Source organism: Somniosus microcephalus, chromosome 13, assembly GCF_052327205.1.
Source record: "Somniosus microcephalus isolate GS21.2 chromosome 13, FLI_Smic_1.0, whole genome shotgun sequence".
Lineage (NCBI taxonomy): Eukaryota > Metazoa > Chordata > Chondrichthyes > Squaliformes > Somniosidae > Somniosus > Somniosus microcephalus.
The window spans coordinates 66344486-66362344 of record NC_140999.1 but is presented as its reverse complement, the minus strand read 5'-3'; the positions used below and the strand labels follow the sequence as shown (position 1 = coordinate 66362344).

The 17859-nt window shown below is 45.8% G+C and overlaps 1 protein-coding gene across 1 annotated transcript; it reads left to right on the top strand.

Moving 5' to 3' along the window:
* The first annotated feature begins 1666 nt into the window (after positions 1–1666).
* On the top strand, positions 1667–10921 carry LOC147108388 (zona pellucida sperm-binding protein 4-like). Its single transcript, XM_086004980.1, has 9 exons — positions 1667–1924; positions 3905–4083; positions 4156–4253; positions 4334–4467; positions 4552–4741; positions 6912–7059; positions 7167–7239; positions 10566–10676; positions 10745–10921. The coding sequence occupies exons 1-9, from the start codon at positions 1696–1698 to the stop codon at positions 10891–10893; spliced, it is 1311 nt and encodes a 436-aa protein (XP_085861106.1). The 5' UTR covers positions 1667–1695; the 3' UTR covers positions 10894–10921.
* The last annotated feature ends 6938 nt before the right edge of the window (positions 10922–17859 follow it).

Here is a 17859-nt window from a genome sequence, read left to right as displayed (position 1 = left end):
GAAGGAGTTCAGTGAAGATTCACAAGGCTGATCCCTGGGATGGCAGGAATGACGTATGAGGAGAGATTGGGTCGATTGGGCTTATACTCGCTGGAGTTTAGAAGAATGAGAGGGGATCTCATCGAAACTTATAAAATTCTGACAGGTCTGGACAAACTAGATGCAGGTAGAATGTTCCCGATGGTCGGAGAGTCCAGAACCAGGGGTCATAATCTAAGGATAAGGGGTAAGCCATTTAGGACAGAGATGAGGAAGAATTTCTTCACCCAGAGAGTGGTGAACCTGTGGAATTCTCTACCACAGAAGGCGGTTGAGGCCAAGTCTTTAAATATATTCAAGAAGGAGTTAGATATATTTCTTAGAGCTAAAGGTATCAAGGGATATGGGGAGAAGGCAGGTACGGGGTACTGAGTTTGGATGATCAGCCATGATCTCATCGAATGGTGGAGCAGGCTCGAGGGGCCGAATGGCCTACTCCTGCTCCTATCTTCTATGTTTCTATGTTTCTATGACCAGTTACAACTATCGAGGAATTTTGCTGGAGCTCTTTCCTAGAGGTTTTATGAAGAGTTTCAATGGGGTCGACAGATGTTTCCACTTGTGGGGAAAGAACTAGGAGTTTGTGTAGTTTAGCTGTGACCTCTGCAAATAATTGCTGTTTATAAAATGCAATTTTGTTTTCAAGAATCGTTCAATGATTTTTTTTTGAAGGGGCACGGTTAAAGAAGAGTTCAAGAAGTAGAAATATGATTAATTCCTGAGTTAGGACATTCAACATTCCTACATTACAACAGCGACTACACTTCAAAACTACTTCATTGGCTGTAAGGTGCTTTGGGACATCCTGAGATCGTGAAAGGCGCTGTAGAATGATAGCTTCACTAGGCTGGTACCTCATTCTCCGGTATTCCTGGTGCTGCTCCTGGCTCACTCTTCTACACTTGCATTGAAGCAGGGTTATTTTCCTGGCTTGTTGGTGATCAAGCAGTGAGGGCCACCAGGTTACATATTGTGGTGGGATACAATTCTGCTGCTGCTGATGGTCCGCAGCACCTCATGATGTTTGGACTACTAGACCTGTCCTTAGTCTGTCTCCCTTAGCCTGGTGGTAGTGCCACACTACACGATGGAGAGTGGTGCAGCCATTATATATCAGCCTACATTAGACGGTCAAATCCTGCAGGGAGGCTCCAGGCCACAACTTCTGACACTAGAGCAGAGAAAGTGAGTGCAATGGGCCCGAGGGTCAGTTGCTAAGATGTTATTTGGAGCAGGAATGGAAGACTGACCCTTGGGAACCAGCGGAGACAGGCTGACAGACGGACCGTTTGCCTGCCTGCCTCTCTTCCGCGGCTATGTTCGCGCCCGGGTGGCGCTGCAGATGGGGCACGCGGTGTCCGCCGGCACGCTTGAGGCCTTCCGCGACCGGTGGGCGCCGCGGGGACTGGAGTGCATCATCACCCCGGCCAACGCAATTTTAACTTAATTTGTTCAGTTTTATTTTATTTGTTTAATGAAAAAGAGTGACAGGCTGACAGATACAGCGTATCAAGAATGCAAACTACCTCCCCGAGTAACCCGTGGGAACAGGAACCCGCCACACTGGGATTGGCTCCAATTCCTGCCGCACTCGGAGCCCGGCCATAAAGCGGCTTGGTGTGGGAGGAGATTATTATTCTACTTGCAGCAACCAAGATGGGCCATTGGACGGTTGGCTGCTCTCTCTGCCTCTTCGCTGGGCTCTCCTTACTCCGAGCCCAGCCACTGCTTCTCGGCGATGATGTTTGTCCGACAGACCCAGGCTGGAGATTTGAGTGCGGCCACCCAGACATTAGCAGCACCGACTGCATCAGCCAGGGTTGCTGCTTTGACCCGCGGGGCTCGAATGTCCATCCCTGCTTCTACAGTCTGAGGAACAGCCCAGGTAACAAAGCGCTCCTCGACCCGATTCTAGAGGGAATACTTGTGGGGATGGGGGAGGAATCCAACTTGTAGACCAGGACATGATCCACGGACTTGTTGCTGTCTCATTCTGTGTAATGGGGCAGGGTGGACATGTCTGTTGACCGAACTCATCCCGTGGAGTCCTGAGTGTAGCTGCTTCCCCTTGGTGTATGGTATTGTAATTAACTAAATAGAACATCAAGGTGTATGGCTGTTCCTCCCGCCATCATATTGAAGGCAGGTGTCAATAGTTGAGGTTCGGGGTATTGGAAGGAATTAGCTCGGTTTGTGAATACTTGCTGGAATGAGGAAATGGTGTCCAGTTTGATTCAGTTGAAGTCAAGTAACCTGCTGCTGAAATTGTATAATGAGTGACCCTATTGCTCTGCGAAGGTGTTGATTCTGTCGATCAGGTGGTTATTGGGCATTATTAATGGTACATGTCTGGTCTACAATGGCAGTAAATCTCAAACCTGTGCTTCATCTAATGGTGGTAGGGTGGAGCAAGTTTGGCCTTGACGGTTGATCCACCTGGTGAAGGAACATTGGTGGTAAAATTGGCCTTTCAGTAGAATTGGTAATGTGTTGAGTCTGCAGGATCTCTTCTACAGGTTGGTTGGTCAAGCTGTTACTGGATTAGTAGTTGTTGAGAACATGGAATCTTCTGTAGGCTACAATTTATATTTATGAATTCTCTCATTGAATAGCCAGTCACACCCACAGTAGTGGAAAGGTAACTGCTGTTGCAAGGAAGGTTTTTTGATGGTAAATATCTGCCACACCTGATGCATGTGTTTGGGTTGTTGCTTATAAATATTGGTGGCCTGCAGTAGACCTTTGGACTCCAATGTTTTGATTTCCATGTGGTTTGGAGTTTGCTGCTGATTGGTACAAAGTAGCTCCCACCTTATGATGTTCTCTTGAATGGTGGTAGCAAAAAAAAATCACTATCCAGTCCAGAGCTTCCAATGCAATAGCATGGATATCTTGTAGGCTGCCTGAGAATTTCATCTGAGGGCAATGCTCAATGTTGTGATCCAGGGTCTAATTAGGAGCTCCACAGTCGCATGATGGGCATGCTTTAATCTTCCACCTATGCAGATGGTGGCAGCATCTACCATGACTGGTTCTGAGGCAGTTGATTGTCCTAGTTTGATCCTTCAGGCTGTACTATGAAGTCCTCTATGGAATCCATTTGGAATGTTGCATTTCACCATCTGTCAAGACTGAAGGGTTTTGGCAAGTGTCCAAAATTGCTTTCTAGATTTGAGATGGGTTGGCCTAGATCGGCATGTCTCTTCTGGTGTAGCGGTAGTTGCATCTGAGACTGCATATTCACAGCGTAAGTGTGGTGACCAATTACCTGATTGTCATTAAAAAAAACATCTGGTTCACTAATTTCCTTTTTTGGGGAAGGAAATCTGCTGTCTTTGCCTGGACTGGCCTATGAGTCCAGACCCACAGCAATGTGGTTGACTCTTAGCAGCTCTCTGAAATGGCCCAGCAAGCCACTGAGTTGTACCAAACCACTGACTGTCACTGGGAACCTTCCCCCACATGGAAGGCAGCTCACCACCACCTTTTTATGGGGCAATAAATCCCAGCCTTGCCAGTGACCCCCACATCCTGTGAATTAATAATAAAACAATAACTCAATCTGAAATCACTGCTAGCCATGGGTCAAGTGATATGCAGTTGGGATATAGATCAGTCATGATCTCATTGAATGGTGGCACCGGCCTGAGGGGCAGACTGGCCGAGACCTGTTCCCAGCTAATATAAATGCATCCTTGCTCACTCCACTGTCAAACTAAATGGTTGTGCTTCTACTTGGATTCTAGTCCTGTTCCTGCTGTGAGCTGGTCTGTGGCTTTTGAGACTCTGTCCCTCAAGTCTCTGGTCTGAGACCTCTGATTTCTCCACGAATGAGCAGTGGAATTGAATTGTAATTCTCTTGCAGTGTGCACAGCGGATGGTCAGTTCATCATAGTGATCTCCAAGACCCTGACCCTTCCTGCCCTCAACCTGTCATCTCTGTATGTGAAAGATGGACAAGAAGCAGAGTGCAGGCCTAAACTAACCACTGCCCAGCTTGCGACCTTCCGCTTCCCGATTACCTCTTGTGGCTCGACCAAGCGGGTGAGTATTAATGGGCCGAGCATTCTCCACCTGAATGAACCAGCTCCCTATTAACCAGTGTCCTCATTGCAGGAGGAGAATGGAACCTTGGTGTATGAAACGGATGTGTTGGGTAAGAGGATGATTCTGACTGGGAAACTGGGCTCAATAACCCGAGACAGCACCTTCAGGTAGGAGGATGGTGGGGAGATGTTGGGGTTGGAGGGATGTGTTGCTGGATGAAGCTCCACCTGCTATTGTCTCTCTGCAGCCTGCATGTCCAGTGCAAGTACAAGGGGAGGAAAGAGACTGGCTTACAAATCAATGCCACGGTTTACACGGCTCCTCCACCACCTCCAGCTTCTGATGATGGGATTCTGAAACTGGAACTGAGAATTGCAAAAGGTACAACGGCCCTGGGTAATGGTGACAGAAGCACTGGGAATGTGTCGATGCAGGGAGTTACTGATTCTTCTGTCTGCCTTTCAGGTGGTAACTACAGATCCTGGTATGTGGATAGTGACTACCCCATTCAGAGTATCCTTCAGGACCCGGTGTTTGTGGAGGTTCGTGTCCAGGACCGCACGGACCCAATGATTGTCCTGAGGTTGCATGACTGCTGGGCGACTCCTGTCCCAGCCCCAAACTTCGAGGTGCAATGGAGTTTACTGGTGGATGGGTAAGGAAAAGTTGAATGGAAGGGCTAATGGTTATAGAAAATGATGATGGGCAGGGAAAGATCAACTGTTCAATCAAGCCTGCCCCACACTGACACTAGCATTGTGACTAGACCGTTCCTACTCATCTGAATAACCACGCAATCTCCTGGGAGAGACAGAAAACCCAGGACCAGGACCAATGAGGAGAGGGAGGTGGGTGGGGGGAATACTGATTCCTCTGATTGCATCAGGTGATTGCATCCAGTCCTGGAGATCACATGGGCCACACTCTGCCAAATGTTAATTGTGAAGACACTTGCCTTCTATGTGATCGGAGCTCTGCTTCTGGCCAAGGACCAGTCCAGCTCTCCCCTGGTAGGTAGGCAGCAAATTGGAACCAACCCTTTGTCTGTGTTCTAGTCACTTGCTACTGTCTAGCCGGGGGGGGGGGTAGGAAGTAGAACCACCCAACATTAGTCTATTCCTACTCTTGCCCAAACACCTCCCCATGTCCTCGTATGTCAAACTAATAATCTCAGCAAGGATGCTATACAGCCCTTTATAGATCTCCATCAGGCCACCTCTAATTCTATGCTGGTCAAGGATAAATAGACACCGCTCAATGTGTCTGAGTAGCTAAGGTGCTTGTAGCTAGGATTCATTCTTGTAGTTCCTCAGTACCTTCTCCCATGGAAGCAGAGGGTAGTGGTTGATGTGTTTTTTTGTGACTGGAAGGCTGGTTCCAGTGGAGTTCTGCAGGGCTCAATACTAGGTCCCTTGCTTTGTGTGGTGTATATATCAACAATCTTGACTTGAATATAGGGGGGTATGATTAACAAGTTTACAGATGGTACTAAAATCTGCTGTGTGGTTGATACTGAAGGAAGCTGTAAACTGCAGGAAGATATCAATAAATTGGTCAAGTGGGCAGAATAGTGGCAAATGGAATACAACCTGGAGATGTGAGGTAATGCATTTGGGGAGGGCAACAAGGAAAGGGAATACACATTAAATGGTAGGACACGAGTAGTGTAGAGGAACAAAGGAACCTTGGCGTGCATGTCCACAGATCCCTGAAGGTAGCAGGCCAAGTAGATAAGGTGATTAAGAAAGCATATGTAATGCTTGCCTTTATTAGCTGTGGGATAGAAAACAAGAGCAGGGGGGTTATGCTTCAACTGCATGAAACACTAGTTAGGCCTCAGCTGGAGTACTGTGTGCAGTTCTGGTCACCACATTACAGGAAAGATGTGATTGCACTAGAGGGTACAGAAGAGATTTACAAGGATGTTGCTGGGAGTAGAGAATCTTAGCTATGAGGAAAGACTGGATAGGCTGGGTTTGTTTTCCTTGGAACATAGGAGGCTGAGGAGACCTTATTGAGGTGGGTAAAATTGGGGGGCCTAGATCAAGTGGATAGAAAGGTCCTATTTCCCTTGGCAGAGGGCTCAAGAACCAGGGGGCACAGATTTAAAGTAATTGGTGGAAGGTTTAGAAGTGGGTCATGTGATTAGGCTGGATAGCTTTGTTGGCCGGTGTGGACGCTGTAGTGTATGTACTTTGCAGAAGGACCTATATTCTGCAGCCCCTGTATACTGCAGTACCAGTAGTGACCACCCCTGTATATAAGCCTGTGTAGTAACATTTGCATAGTAGTTCCAGGTTGCCTCCATTCAGTAAAGACCTGTTATAACCAACTCCTGCAGTCCGTGTCTCAATTATACACGGACATAATAGACGCGATGGGCCAAAATGGCCTCCTTCCGTGCTGTAACTTTCTATGATTCTATGAGGGGACCAAAACTAGGTGTAGTACAATTGATGCAGTCTATCCAATGACATGCATAGTGACTGAATGTTGTCCTTTGATTTGTATTGAATAGTTCTATGAATACAATCCAATACCCTGTTGGCTTTAGCTAAGTTTCTCTACATGGGTCAAGAGAAAATGTTCAGGATCATTCAGTATTGTTCCACTAATGCAGCAGTTACTATTGCACTAACAAAGCTGAACGTGACCCTAGCTTTAGGAGTAATGGGGTGAACTAATTGGTACATTGTAGATGGCTACTTTCTCATCGAAGGAATGGCTTGCACTCTAACCCTTGCAACCAATGAATGAAAATCCCTTTTTTTTTTTATTGGATCAGTTTATTTTCCTGCTCCCACTGACTGACCCTCCTGTTGCAGGTGCCCCTATGAGGGTGATGACTACCAGACCCTCCTACACCCAGTGGATGTGTTTTCTGGCCTGCAGTTCCCAACCCATCACAAGCGGTTTGAAGTGAAGACTTTTGTTTTCCTGGATGGAGATTCTGCCCAGCCCCTCACTGGACAGGTAACCAAACAGGAGTCTGAGCCAATGAAATCCTTTACTGGCTCCTTGTATAATAGCCTGGTTCATCTGTCTGCATGAAGCTCGCTGTAAACTCCTTTCCGTTCTAGGTTTACTTGCACTGCAGTGCTGAGGTGTGCTCCCCCTCTGCTCAGGATGACTGTACATCCAAATGTGGCCGAAGTGAGTCTTTGATTTAATCTCTTGCTGATTTTGTTCTGATGCAGAATTAGTTTCTAGTCAAAGCAAAAATAATTTGCTGGTGTTACAGTAATATCTGGCCAGTTCCCAGTTCCCTACAACGAGAGGTTTATCACTCTCTCCCTTCCCATATGAACAAACCTGCTCTCAATGGGAAGGACCCTTATCTATAAATGGGAGCCAGAACTCTTAACCAGAATCTCCAGGGCCTGACTGCAATCGTCAGAACATAAGAAATAGGAGCAGGAGTTGGCCGTTTGGCCCCTCGAGCCTGCTCCGCCATTCAATAAGATCATATCTGATGACCTCAACGCCCCTTTCCTGCCTGCTCCCCATAACCTTTGACTTCTCTGCAGCTCAAATATGTATATCTCTGCCTTGGATATCTTCAATGACTCTGCCTCCACAGCTCTGGGGTAGAGAATTCCAAAGTTTCACGACCCCCTGAGAAGAACTTCCTCCTCATCTTTTCAAATAGGCGACCCCTTATCCTGAAACTGTGCCTCCCCCCAGTTCTAGATTCCACCCTGAAGGAAACATCCTCCCTGCATCTACACTTGAGCCTCCTCAGAATCTTATGTTTCATCTAAATTCCAATGAGTATAGGCTCAACCCTGCTTCATAAGACAACCCCTTCATCTCAGGAATTAATCTAGTGAACGTTCTCTGGACTGCCTCCAATGCAAATATATCCCCCCTTTTTTAAATAAGGAAACCAAAACTACGCAGTACTCCAGGTGTGGTGTCACCAGTGCCCTGTACAGTTGTAGCAAGCCCTCCCCACTTTTATACTCCCATCACCCCTTGCAATAAAGGCCAACATTCATTTGCCTTTCTAATTACTTGCTGTACCTGCATGCTAACTTTTTGTGTTTGATGTACAAGGACTCCCAGATCCATCTGTACTGCAGCATTAGACAGTCTCTATATTTATATATATTTTTTTAAATTTGCTTTAAAATTTCCAACCAGTGGATAACCTCCGTTTCCCACATTATACTCCAGCTGCCAAATTTTTGCCCACTCACCCTATCCATATCCCTCTGCAGACATTTTATGTCCTCACAATTTGCTTTCCCACTTATCTTTATCATTAGCAAATTTGGCTACATTACACTCCCTTCATCCAAGTCATTAAAATAGATTGTAAATAGTTAAGGCCCCAGCACTGATCTCTGGCACCCCACTAGTTAGTTTGCCAACTGGAAAATGACCCATTTATCCTGACTTTGTTTTCTGTTAGTTAGCCAATCTTCTATCCATGCTAATATATTACCCCCAACCCATTGAGCTCTTATCTTGTGCAGTAATCTTTTATGTGACACCTTATCAAAGACCTTTTTTGGAAATCCAAATACACTACATCTACTGGTTCCCCTTTATCCACCCAGCTTGTTACATCCTCCAAGAACTGTAGTAAATTTGTCAAACATGATTTCCCTTTCATACAATTAAGCAGAGTCAACATGGCTTTATGATCTAAATGTCCTGCTATTACTTCCTTAATAATGGATTCCAGCATTTACCCAATGACCGGCTAACTGGCCTATAGTTTCCTGCTTTTTGCCTCCCTCCTTTCTTCATTTGTTACATTTGCAGTTCTCCGACTGCTCCAGAATCCAGGGAATTTTGGTAGATTACAGCCAACACATCTGCTATCTCTGCAGCCACTTCTTTTAGACCCTAGGATGCAGGCCATCAGGTCCAGGGGACTTGTCAGCCTTTAGTCCCATTAGTTTGCCTAGTACTTTATATCTCTAGTGATAGTCATTGTTAAGTTCTTCCCTCACAAAAGCCCCTTGATTGATTATCAATTATTATTGGGATGCTTTTGTTGTCTTCTACTGTGGAAACTGATATGAAATATTTGCTCAAAGTCTCTGCCATTTCCCTGTTTTCCATTATTAATTCCCCAGCTCCAACATTTACTTAGCTACTCTCTTCCCTTTATGTATCTGTAGAAGCTCTTGCTGTCTCTTTATATTTTTTGCTAGTTTACACATCATCTATTTAGTCATCCTTTGCTGGTTTCTAAGGCCTACCACTAATCTTCACAACATTGTATGCCTTTTCAATCAATTAGATGCCTTCCTTAGTTAGCCACAGATGGTTCATCCTTCTGTCTTTCTTTCTCACTGGAATAAACGGAGCGTTATGAAATGGCTGCCACTGCTTATCTACTGTCTTACCCTTTAATCTATTTTCCCAGTCTACTTTAGCCAACTCTATCTTCATACCTTTGTAATTGCCTTTATTTAAGTTTAGGACACTAGTTTCAGACCCAAATGTCTTGCCCTAAAACTTCTCATACTATGATCACTGTTCCCTAGGGGATCATTAATCCTGTCTCATACACATTACCAGATCTAAAATAGCCACCTCCCTAGTTGGTTCCACAACGTTTTGTTCTAAGAAACCATCCTGAATACAATCTATGAACTCTTCCTCAAGGATACCCTTGCCAATTTGATTTGTCCAATCTACATGAAGATTAAAATCACCTATGATTATCACAGTACCTTTCTTACAAGCCCCTATTATTTCTTGATTTATACTCTCTCTGTCGCTCCTACAGTGTAGCTACTGCGGGGGGACCTATAGACTACTCCCACCGGTGACTTCTTTCCTGTACTATTTCTTATCTCCACCCAAACTGATTCTACATCCTGCTCTTCTGAGCCATATCATTTCTCACCACTGCACTGATCTCATCCTTCCTTTATTAACAGAGCTACCCCACCTCTTCTTCCTTTCTGCCTATCTTCTGAAATGTCAAATACCCCATAATATTCAGTTCCCAGCTTTGGTCACCTTGCAACCATGTCTCTAATGACTATCAGATCATGGCCATTTATTTCTCTTTTTGCCATCAACTCCTCTATCTTGTTACGAATGCTGCATGCGTTCAGATAGAGCTTTTAATTTTCCCTTTACCATTTTTACCCACTCTGAAACTATTTGCCGGTGCATGCTTATGTTTGTACGCTCTGTCTCCTGTCACACTCTGGTTATCGGTTCTCCTATTGCTACCCTGCACTATTGCCTTCTCCTCCTTTCTGTCTTTCTAAATTCCCCTTCGCCTCAATCCCCCCTCCCACTAATAGTCTCAGTCTAGGTAGTGTCTAGCTGTTTGCCCATCATTGCAAACATTGAACTGGAAGTGCAGATGGTGTAACGTGGGTTGGTCTCTGGCTATATAGCAGGTAAAGTGTGATCTCCAGTGTCTAGTCAGGAGTTTTCTTCTTGGAGATGATACATGGGTGGGTCAGGACAAAACTGTCTGCTAACAATGTCTCATTTCCCAATAGAGAGACGCAGGAGTACAGGTGACCATGAGGGAACATTGGTGAGTGCTCCTGGTCCCATCATATTCCTGGAAGGTGAGAGTCATCTGTCTAAGAAGCTGCTTGAAGAGAATGGTAAGTGGAGGTTCTTCAATAGGCCACTGTGAACCCTTCCGAATATAACACCTTGTGTCTCCCAATAGATGCTGCTGGGTCTCCTTCTCGGTTTCTGCGTGGAGCAGCCATTGGCTTCATGGTGGTGGCTCTGTCCCTGTTGGTGGTGATGGCTGCAGTGTACAGGATGAAGAAACCAAGAGCTCTCTCTTCCCAATGTAGTGAGATTGAACTGTAGACCTGAACAAATAAACCAGCTGGACAGATGTGTGCCTTTTGGGTGTTGATGTGAATCATGAAATGGCTATTAGGAAGTCCTAGGTACACTAGTAGTAAACATTAAATCCCACTGACTGGAGGGACAAGGTGTAAACTGAGCAAAGCTTTACCGTCAGACATGGTAACTATCTAATCCAGCACTCCTTGTGTCTAGTTGAGGTTGGGGGGGGCCCCCCTGCCCCCACAAGAAAAAGCAAAGCCCTGGCTTTTGTCAGCTGACAAGGTGGGGGGGTCATTGGGAAATCCTTTTGCTCTAAAGAATGACCTGATTACAATGTGCATTAGTACTTACAGTAATATTGTCTTAGGCTGCCCTGCATTCAACTTCTAACCAGTTTTTTCTTTATTGAGGATTAGACCTTGGGTTGACTTAGATCCTGGGAAAGAATGTGTGGGTAACTTGGTTTGTTCTATGCAAAAGCAGGAGTGTGGCACATGATCAAGATGTCTTAAATTAAGAAACCACCAAGGCTGCTGCAGTGGTGCCTGAGAACCTTCACCTATCTCGTCTACAAGGGTCATACTTTTTATTTCTCTCCTGCTCCCTCCTTCCCTGCAGCTGCCTGTTTGCCATGTGCCTATGATGGACTGCAGGCTGAGTGCTTTTGTGTAGTGTGCTATTGTTTGGCATGGCACCTCAAGTGAACAGTTGAGGACCTTTTCCTACAGATGCTCAGGCTCCTGCCTGTAGGCCTAGCAGACCTTTAGTGGAACAGTATTTCTCTTTGGACTGGGTTGGGGATTCATGGCAAGAACTGAGCCAGAGCGTCACTGATCTCATTAGACCCAACACCAATGTCGGGCTGGTCAGTGAAGCAGTGCCCTGCAGTGGGGACATGGCTGGCATGGACATAGATGATGGTGGCCATGTCTCCTCCACTGCCTACATGGCAGAACTGTCTAGGGCTTCAGCTGCTATGATTATGCATCAATCCCAACCACATTACAGCCAGCCACCTTACCAGTTGTGTATGAAGGATAGATGTCTCCCTTTGCCTTGAGGGCAAGTGTGATAGTAGAAAATAACAGGCATGTGGAGCTCACTGATGCCCATTTTTTGGTCTGCCCTCTGGCTCCTGCTCTACATGGGGAGGAGGGTGAGAACCATAGCCTGGCAGCTGAATCTAGAAGTTGTGAATATGAAGAATGTATTTTAGCAGCTCAATGTTGTGCAAAGGACTCCCCGGGGGTGAGGGGGAACTTCAGTTGCGCTTATGGGGTACAAAGCAACTATTGCCTGGGCACGGCGATTTTTGCACCATTTGTGAAATTGACCAGATTTTGCGGCAGTGCTCAGCACTACGCCACAATCTCCTGCGCCCACAGATCATGACGTCAGTCGAGCGTATAGCACCCTGGACCGGATATTGAGTGGCTGCACCTGCTGCTAGCAACGACAGGTTGAGGGGAATGTTTTGCAGTCGGGAAGGGACTGGGGAAGTGCTATTTAAAGGTGACCGCTTCATGCCTCTTTGTCTGACATTTTTGCACTACTCAGTGAGACACACTATTGGAGAGATTCAATGCTGTGAAGGAGTTTTGGGTCCTGAGTAGCATTTTGCAGTATCATTTTGATTTAACCTTCCTTGCATGCATCGATTTTTAGAAGAGACTATGGGGGCTTCACTCTAAGCTCCTTTCCAAGGCGCCTCCATTGTTCTTTCCAGCAGATTTGATGTACAGGCCTTTGAAGGCTGGAATGAGCAGGGTGTGCAGGCTGGAGAGCAAGATCGACAGACCCCTTAAGAACTAGCCAGCGCCGGTCTGTTCCATTGCTGACTGACATCACATGAGCTTCGCCAGCCCTCTGAGGTAGCTCCTTGCTGTTGGCGCCTTAACACAGGTGTGTAGCACCGGATTTAGTGCTCCAATCACCTCCAGGGACGATAGAAGCCACGTTTGGAGACGGAGGCAATAATTTGCACTTTGTTAAACTTTGCACCCGGCTGATAATTGCACCCCAAACAAGGTGATCCCAAAATCCTTACCCCCTGCCCTGCCAACCACCCCAGGAGTTTAGATTACAATGGCCCAGATTTTGTGGACAAAAGGCTGTGTGAACTGCTTTTGCTGTTAATATACAGATTGGCCAGCAAAGATACTCCCTGAATTTCAAATCCCACCAGTTGCTGATTGATTTATGCCTCTCCACCATTAGTTTTGCATAAATGACATTTTCCCTTAACCTGCCTGTGCTTTTAATGAAGTTGTTGCAGTTGTATATTTGCCAGAGTTCAGTTTCTTGTGTAAGTACCCTTTCACTGACTGATCCCCTCTCTGGCCCGGATAGTGAACAAAATGTAGGGTCTCTTTTGTTCGTCTTGTGAATTGTTCCACATTTTACAAATTCTTGCTTTGCCTCTTGATCCTTGATCGGAGCTGACATTAAATTTACCCACTCTAATTCACCCTCCTTCTCAGTTAATTCTTCAATCAAGGAGATACACCTCTTGTTCAGCCAGGGTACTGTTATCCTCACCATGCTGATTATCACCTCACACTTCCACCAACTTGGTTGGCAAAATTATTAAAAACCTAATGTCTATCCATGATCCTGACCATATCGGCAGGAGTGACCACAGCACAATCCTTGTGGCGACCAAGTTCTGTCTTCCCTATAGACATCCTCCATTGTGTTGTGTGCCACTACCACCATGTTAAATGTGATAGATTCAGACCAGATCTAGCAGCACGAAACTGGGCAGATATGAGGCGCAGTGGGCCATCAGTAGTAGCAGAATTTTATTCCACCACAATCTGTAATATCATGGCCTGGCATATCCCTCACTCTACCATTAACATCAAGCCAGGTGACCAAACATGGTTCAATAAGGAGGAGCAGCACCAGGTGAACCATAAAAATGAGGTGACAAACTGGGGAAAGTGCAACCCAGGACGATATGGATACTGAAGCAGCATGCTACAGACAAAGCTAAGCGATCCCACAAACAACGTATCAGATCATTTGTGAATGGTGGGGGGGCAATTAAACAACTAATGGGGGGGAGGAAGAGGAGACTCCAAGAACAACCCCATCCACCATGATGGCAGAGCCCAGCATCTGACTGCAAAAACGAGGCTAAAGCGTTTGAAACCATTTTCAGCCAGAAATGCCAAGTGGATGCGCCATCTCGGCTTCCTCCTGAAGTCCCCACCATTACAGAAGCCAGTCTTCAGCCAATTCAATTAAGCTCCATGTGCTATCAAGAAATGGCTGAACACACTGGATACAGTAAAGGCTCCAGCTGTCGTGGTGAGGACTTGTGCTCCAGAACGAGCCGCGTCTCTAGCCAAGCTCTTCCAATATATAATTACAACACCGCCATCCACCCGACAATGTGGAAAATTGCCCAGGTAGGTCCTGTCCCCAAAAAGCAGAACAAATCCAATCTGGCCAATTTCCGGCCCATCGGTCTACTCTCAATCATTAGCAAAGTGACATCAACAGTGCTATCAAGCGGCACTTACCAAATATATGCTCACCGATGCTTAGGTTGGGTTCTGCCAGGACCACTCGGCTCTAGACAGTAAAACTGAAGTCCGTTGGAATCATGGGGGAAATTCTCAACTGGCTGGAGTCATACCTAGTAAATAGGAAGGTGGTTGTTGGCCAATCATCTCAGCCCCAAGACATGGCTGCAGGAGCTCTTCAGGGCAGTGTCCTAGGCCCAACCAGCTTCAGCTGCTTCATCAATGACCTTCCCTCCATCATAAGCTCAAAAGTGGGGAAGTTCGTTGATGACTGCACAGTGTTCAGCGCTATTCAGAACTCCTCAGATAATGATGCTGTTCATGCGCTCATGCTTCAAGACCTGGACGATATTCAGGCTTGGACTGATAAGTGGCAGGTAACATTCGCACCACACAAGTGCCAGGCACTGACCATCGCCAACAAGGGAGAGTCTAAACACTGCCCCTTGACATTCAACGGCATTACCATCACCGAATCCCTCACCATCAGCATCCTGGGGATCACCATTGACCAGAAATTTAGCTGGACCAGCCATATAAATACTGTGGCTACAATAGCAGATCAGAGGCTGGGTATTCTGTGGCAAGTGTCTCACCTCCTGACTCCCGAAAGCCTTTCCACCATCTACAAGGCACAAGTCAGGCGTGTGATGGAATACTCTCCACTTGCCTGGATGAGTGTAATTCCAACAACACGCAAGAAGCTCAACACCATCAAGGAAAAAGCAGCTCGCTTGACTGGCACCCCTTCCATCACCTTAACCGTTCACTGACTCCGCCACCGGCGCACTGTGTCTGCCGTCTGTGCCATCTACAAGATGCAATGCAGCAACTCGCCAAGGCTTCTTCGACAGCACCTCCCAAACCCACGACCTCTACCAGCTCGAAGGACAAGAGCAGCAGGCAAATGGGAACACCACCACCTCCAAGTTCCCCTTCAAGTCACACACCATCCTGACTTGGAAATATATTGCATTTCCTTCATCATCGCTGGGTCAAAATCCTGGAACTCCCTCCCTAACAGCACTGTGGGAGTACCATCACCACATGGACTGCAGCGGTTCAATAAGGCAGCTCATCATCATCACCACCTTCTCGAGGCCAGTTAGAGATGGGCAATAAATTCTGGCCTTGCCAGCAATGCCCACACACCAGGAATGAAAAAAAAAACCTTGTATAGTCTATAATGTTTACATTCTGCATTTAATTGTTCATTTATTGTTTTTGATCTGAGCTAGATTAACCAATTTGTATATAGAAAACCCAATTATAAATCAGAAGGATCCAAGGGGATGGATGGGAGGAATCATTGGAAGAACAAAGGTCCTACTAGGATGATTTCTTAATGGACTGATCTGTTGTCCACCTATTTGGTGTGCAGTCCCTGTTCAGGTGAACACACCCTCCGACATTAGTTAGATTGAACTGTAGACCTGAAAAAATAAGGTCAGTAAGGTCAGTGTATTTTTAGACCCGATTTCTTAAAAAATTCTTTTTTCAAAAATTTGATTAATTGCTCAAAATAGTTTTTTTTACGTAATTTCTAGTTCATTTAATTGGTGTGATGTTTTTTAAAATGTTATTTAAAGTTTAAGTGTTGTTTTGGGTGCCCGTACTTTTCATGAGTTTGACAGTTCTTACTATCAAACTCATGAATTAAGTTTTCCCTCCCCTGATTGGCTGCCCAGTGCTCACCTGATCCCAGCCGGCACATCGCACTAACTACGCCGCTGGATCAGGCAAGCACAGCGCGCCGACAGCTGAACCGGGCCAGTGACAGGAATTCCAAGCAGACCCAGGCTTCAGCTGTCGGCATGCCGGGTAAGTGCACATCGGGGGCTTGCACGCGCGGCAAGCTCCCGAACCTAATTTCTGGGCCACTAAATGTTAGCACACTGAAAAGTGCAGAAGATAAGAGGAACCTTGGAGTGCATGTCCACCGATCCCTGAAGGTAGCAGGACAGGTAGATAAGATAAGGTGGTTAAGATGGCATACGGGATACTTCCCTTTGTTGCCGAGGCATCTATCTATCTATCTATCTATACATATAAAAGGATCGTGGTGTCTGTCTGTCTGTGTGTATGTTATGTCCGGGCATCACTCAAAAGTTATAGAGCGTACCGACACATATGTTAAAACAAAAGAAAGCTTATGACTAGGGGAGTGTCATAGGCCTATCTACTTTTTGGTCAGACAAAAATTGTTCGGACAGTATTCAAAAAACTTTCAAAAAATGGACAAAATCCGCTCATTAGCAGTTGACCAATCCTACCGCTCGTTAGCGTTGAGTGACGTGATGGATGACCAATCCTACGGGGACACGGGGGACGTTTCATGGTGTTTGTGGGCGGGGCCTCATCCATCAAACTGCCGAGCGGGAGCTGAGCTGAGGTGAGTGGCGGCCATTAAAGACCGACCGGGCATAAAGCTAAAAAAATGGTAATGGAGGTGAGGAAATTGTTGATTCATTAGTATTGATTCAGGAATTTCCCTCTCTTTCTCTATCCTTCCCCCCCTCTCTCTCTCCAATTTCCAATTCCAATTAAAATGCTTTATTGGCATGAAAGTTTACAGAGAACCATATTGCCAAAGCTTACATAGCAAAAAGGTACAGTTTTCCAACATTCTGTAGGTGTCAATCGATTTGACATTTGTTGGGTACATACAATATTACTTTTAAACAATATTAATTTTAAACAGTCTTTGTACTTCATTTGGTACGTTCAATATTAATTTTAAACAGTCTTAATTTTAAACAGTCCTCAGGTTGTGACATGTTGTTACATATTTGGCCCCAAGGTATGGTCTGTCTCCTTCTCCTAGGACTAATCTCAATTTTGACAGATCATCCAATTCCTTGAAATCTGGGGTTGTTTGGCTTAGCTTGTTGAATAATATGTTTCTTGATGTGTTGAATTTTTCGCATTTTAGGAGGAAATGCATTTCTGTTTCAACCTCGCCAGCCAGACATTGATCGCATATTCTATTCTCTCTAGGCTGCCAGGATTTCTTGTATCTGCCTTTTTCAATTTCCAGTTGGTGGTCGCTTAGTCTGTACCTGGTGAGGGTCTGTCTCTGTTTTGTGTCTCTGATGGTCGTGAGGTAGTCTGCCAGTTTATATTCTCTTTTTAGGGCCCGGTAACATTCTAATCTGCTTTGGCTTTCGGTTATTTTGTTCCAATGTTCCAGGTAGGTTTCTTTGCATTTTTTAATGATTTGGTTCACTCGGATTGGTGTTTGGGCGGCTGTGTTGGTCTGGGGCTGGTCAGGGTCCGGCTGAGTACTTAGTTTCCGTAGCAGCTGACTCAGGGGACTCTTTTCTGGGTTTAGCTCTTGGGTCTGAAAGGCTTTGAAATGAAGGGTGTCTGGGGAGCTAGATTTGAGGTGATTTAGGAAGTTTAGTGCTCGTTTTTGGATGTTTATTATCAGTGGGTATCTGCCTAGTTCGGCTCT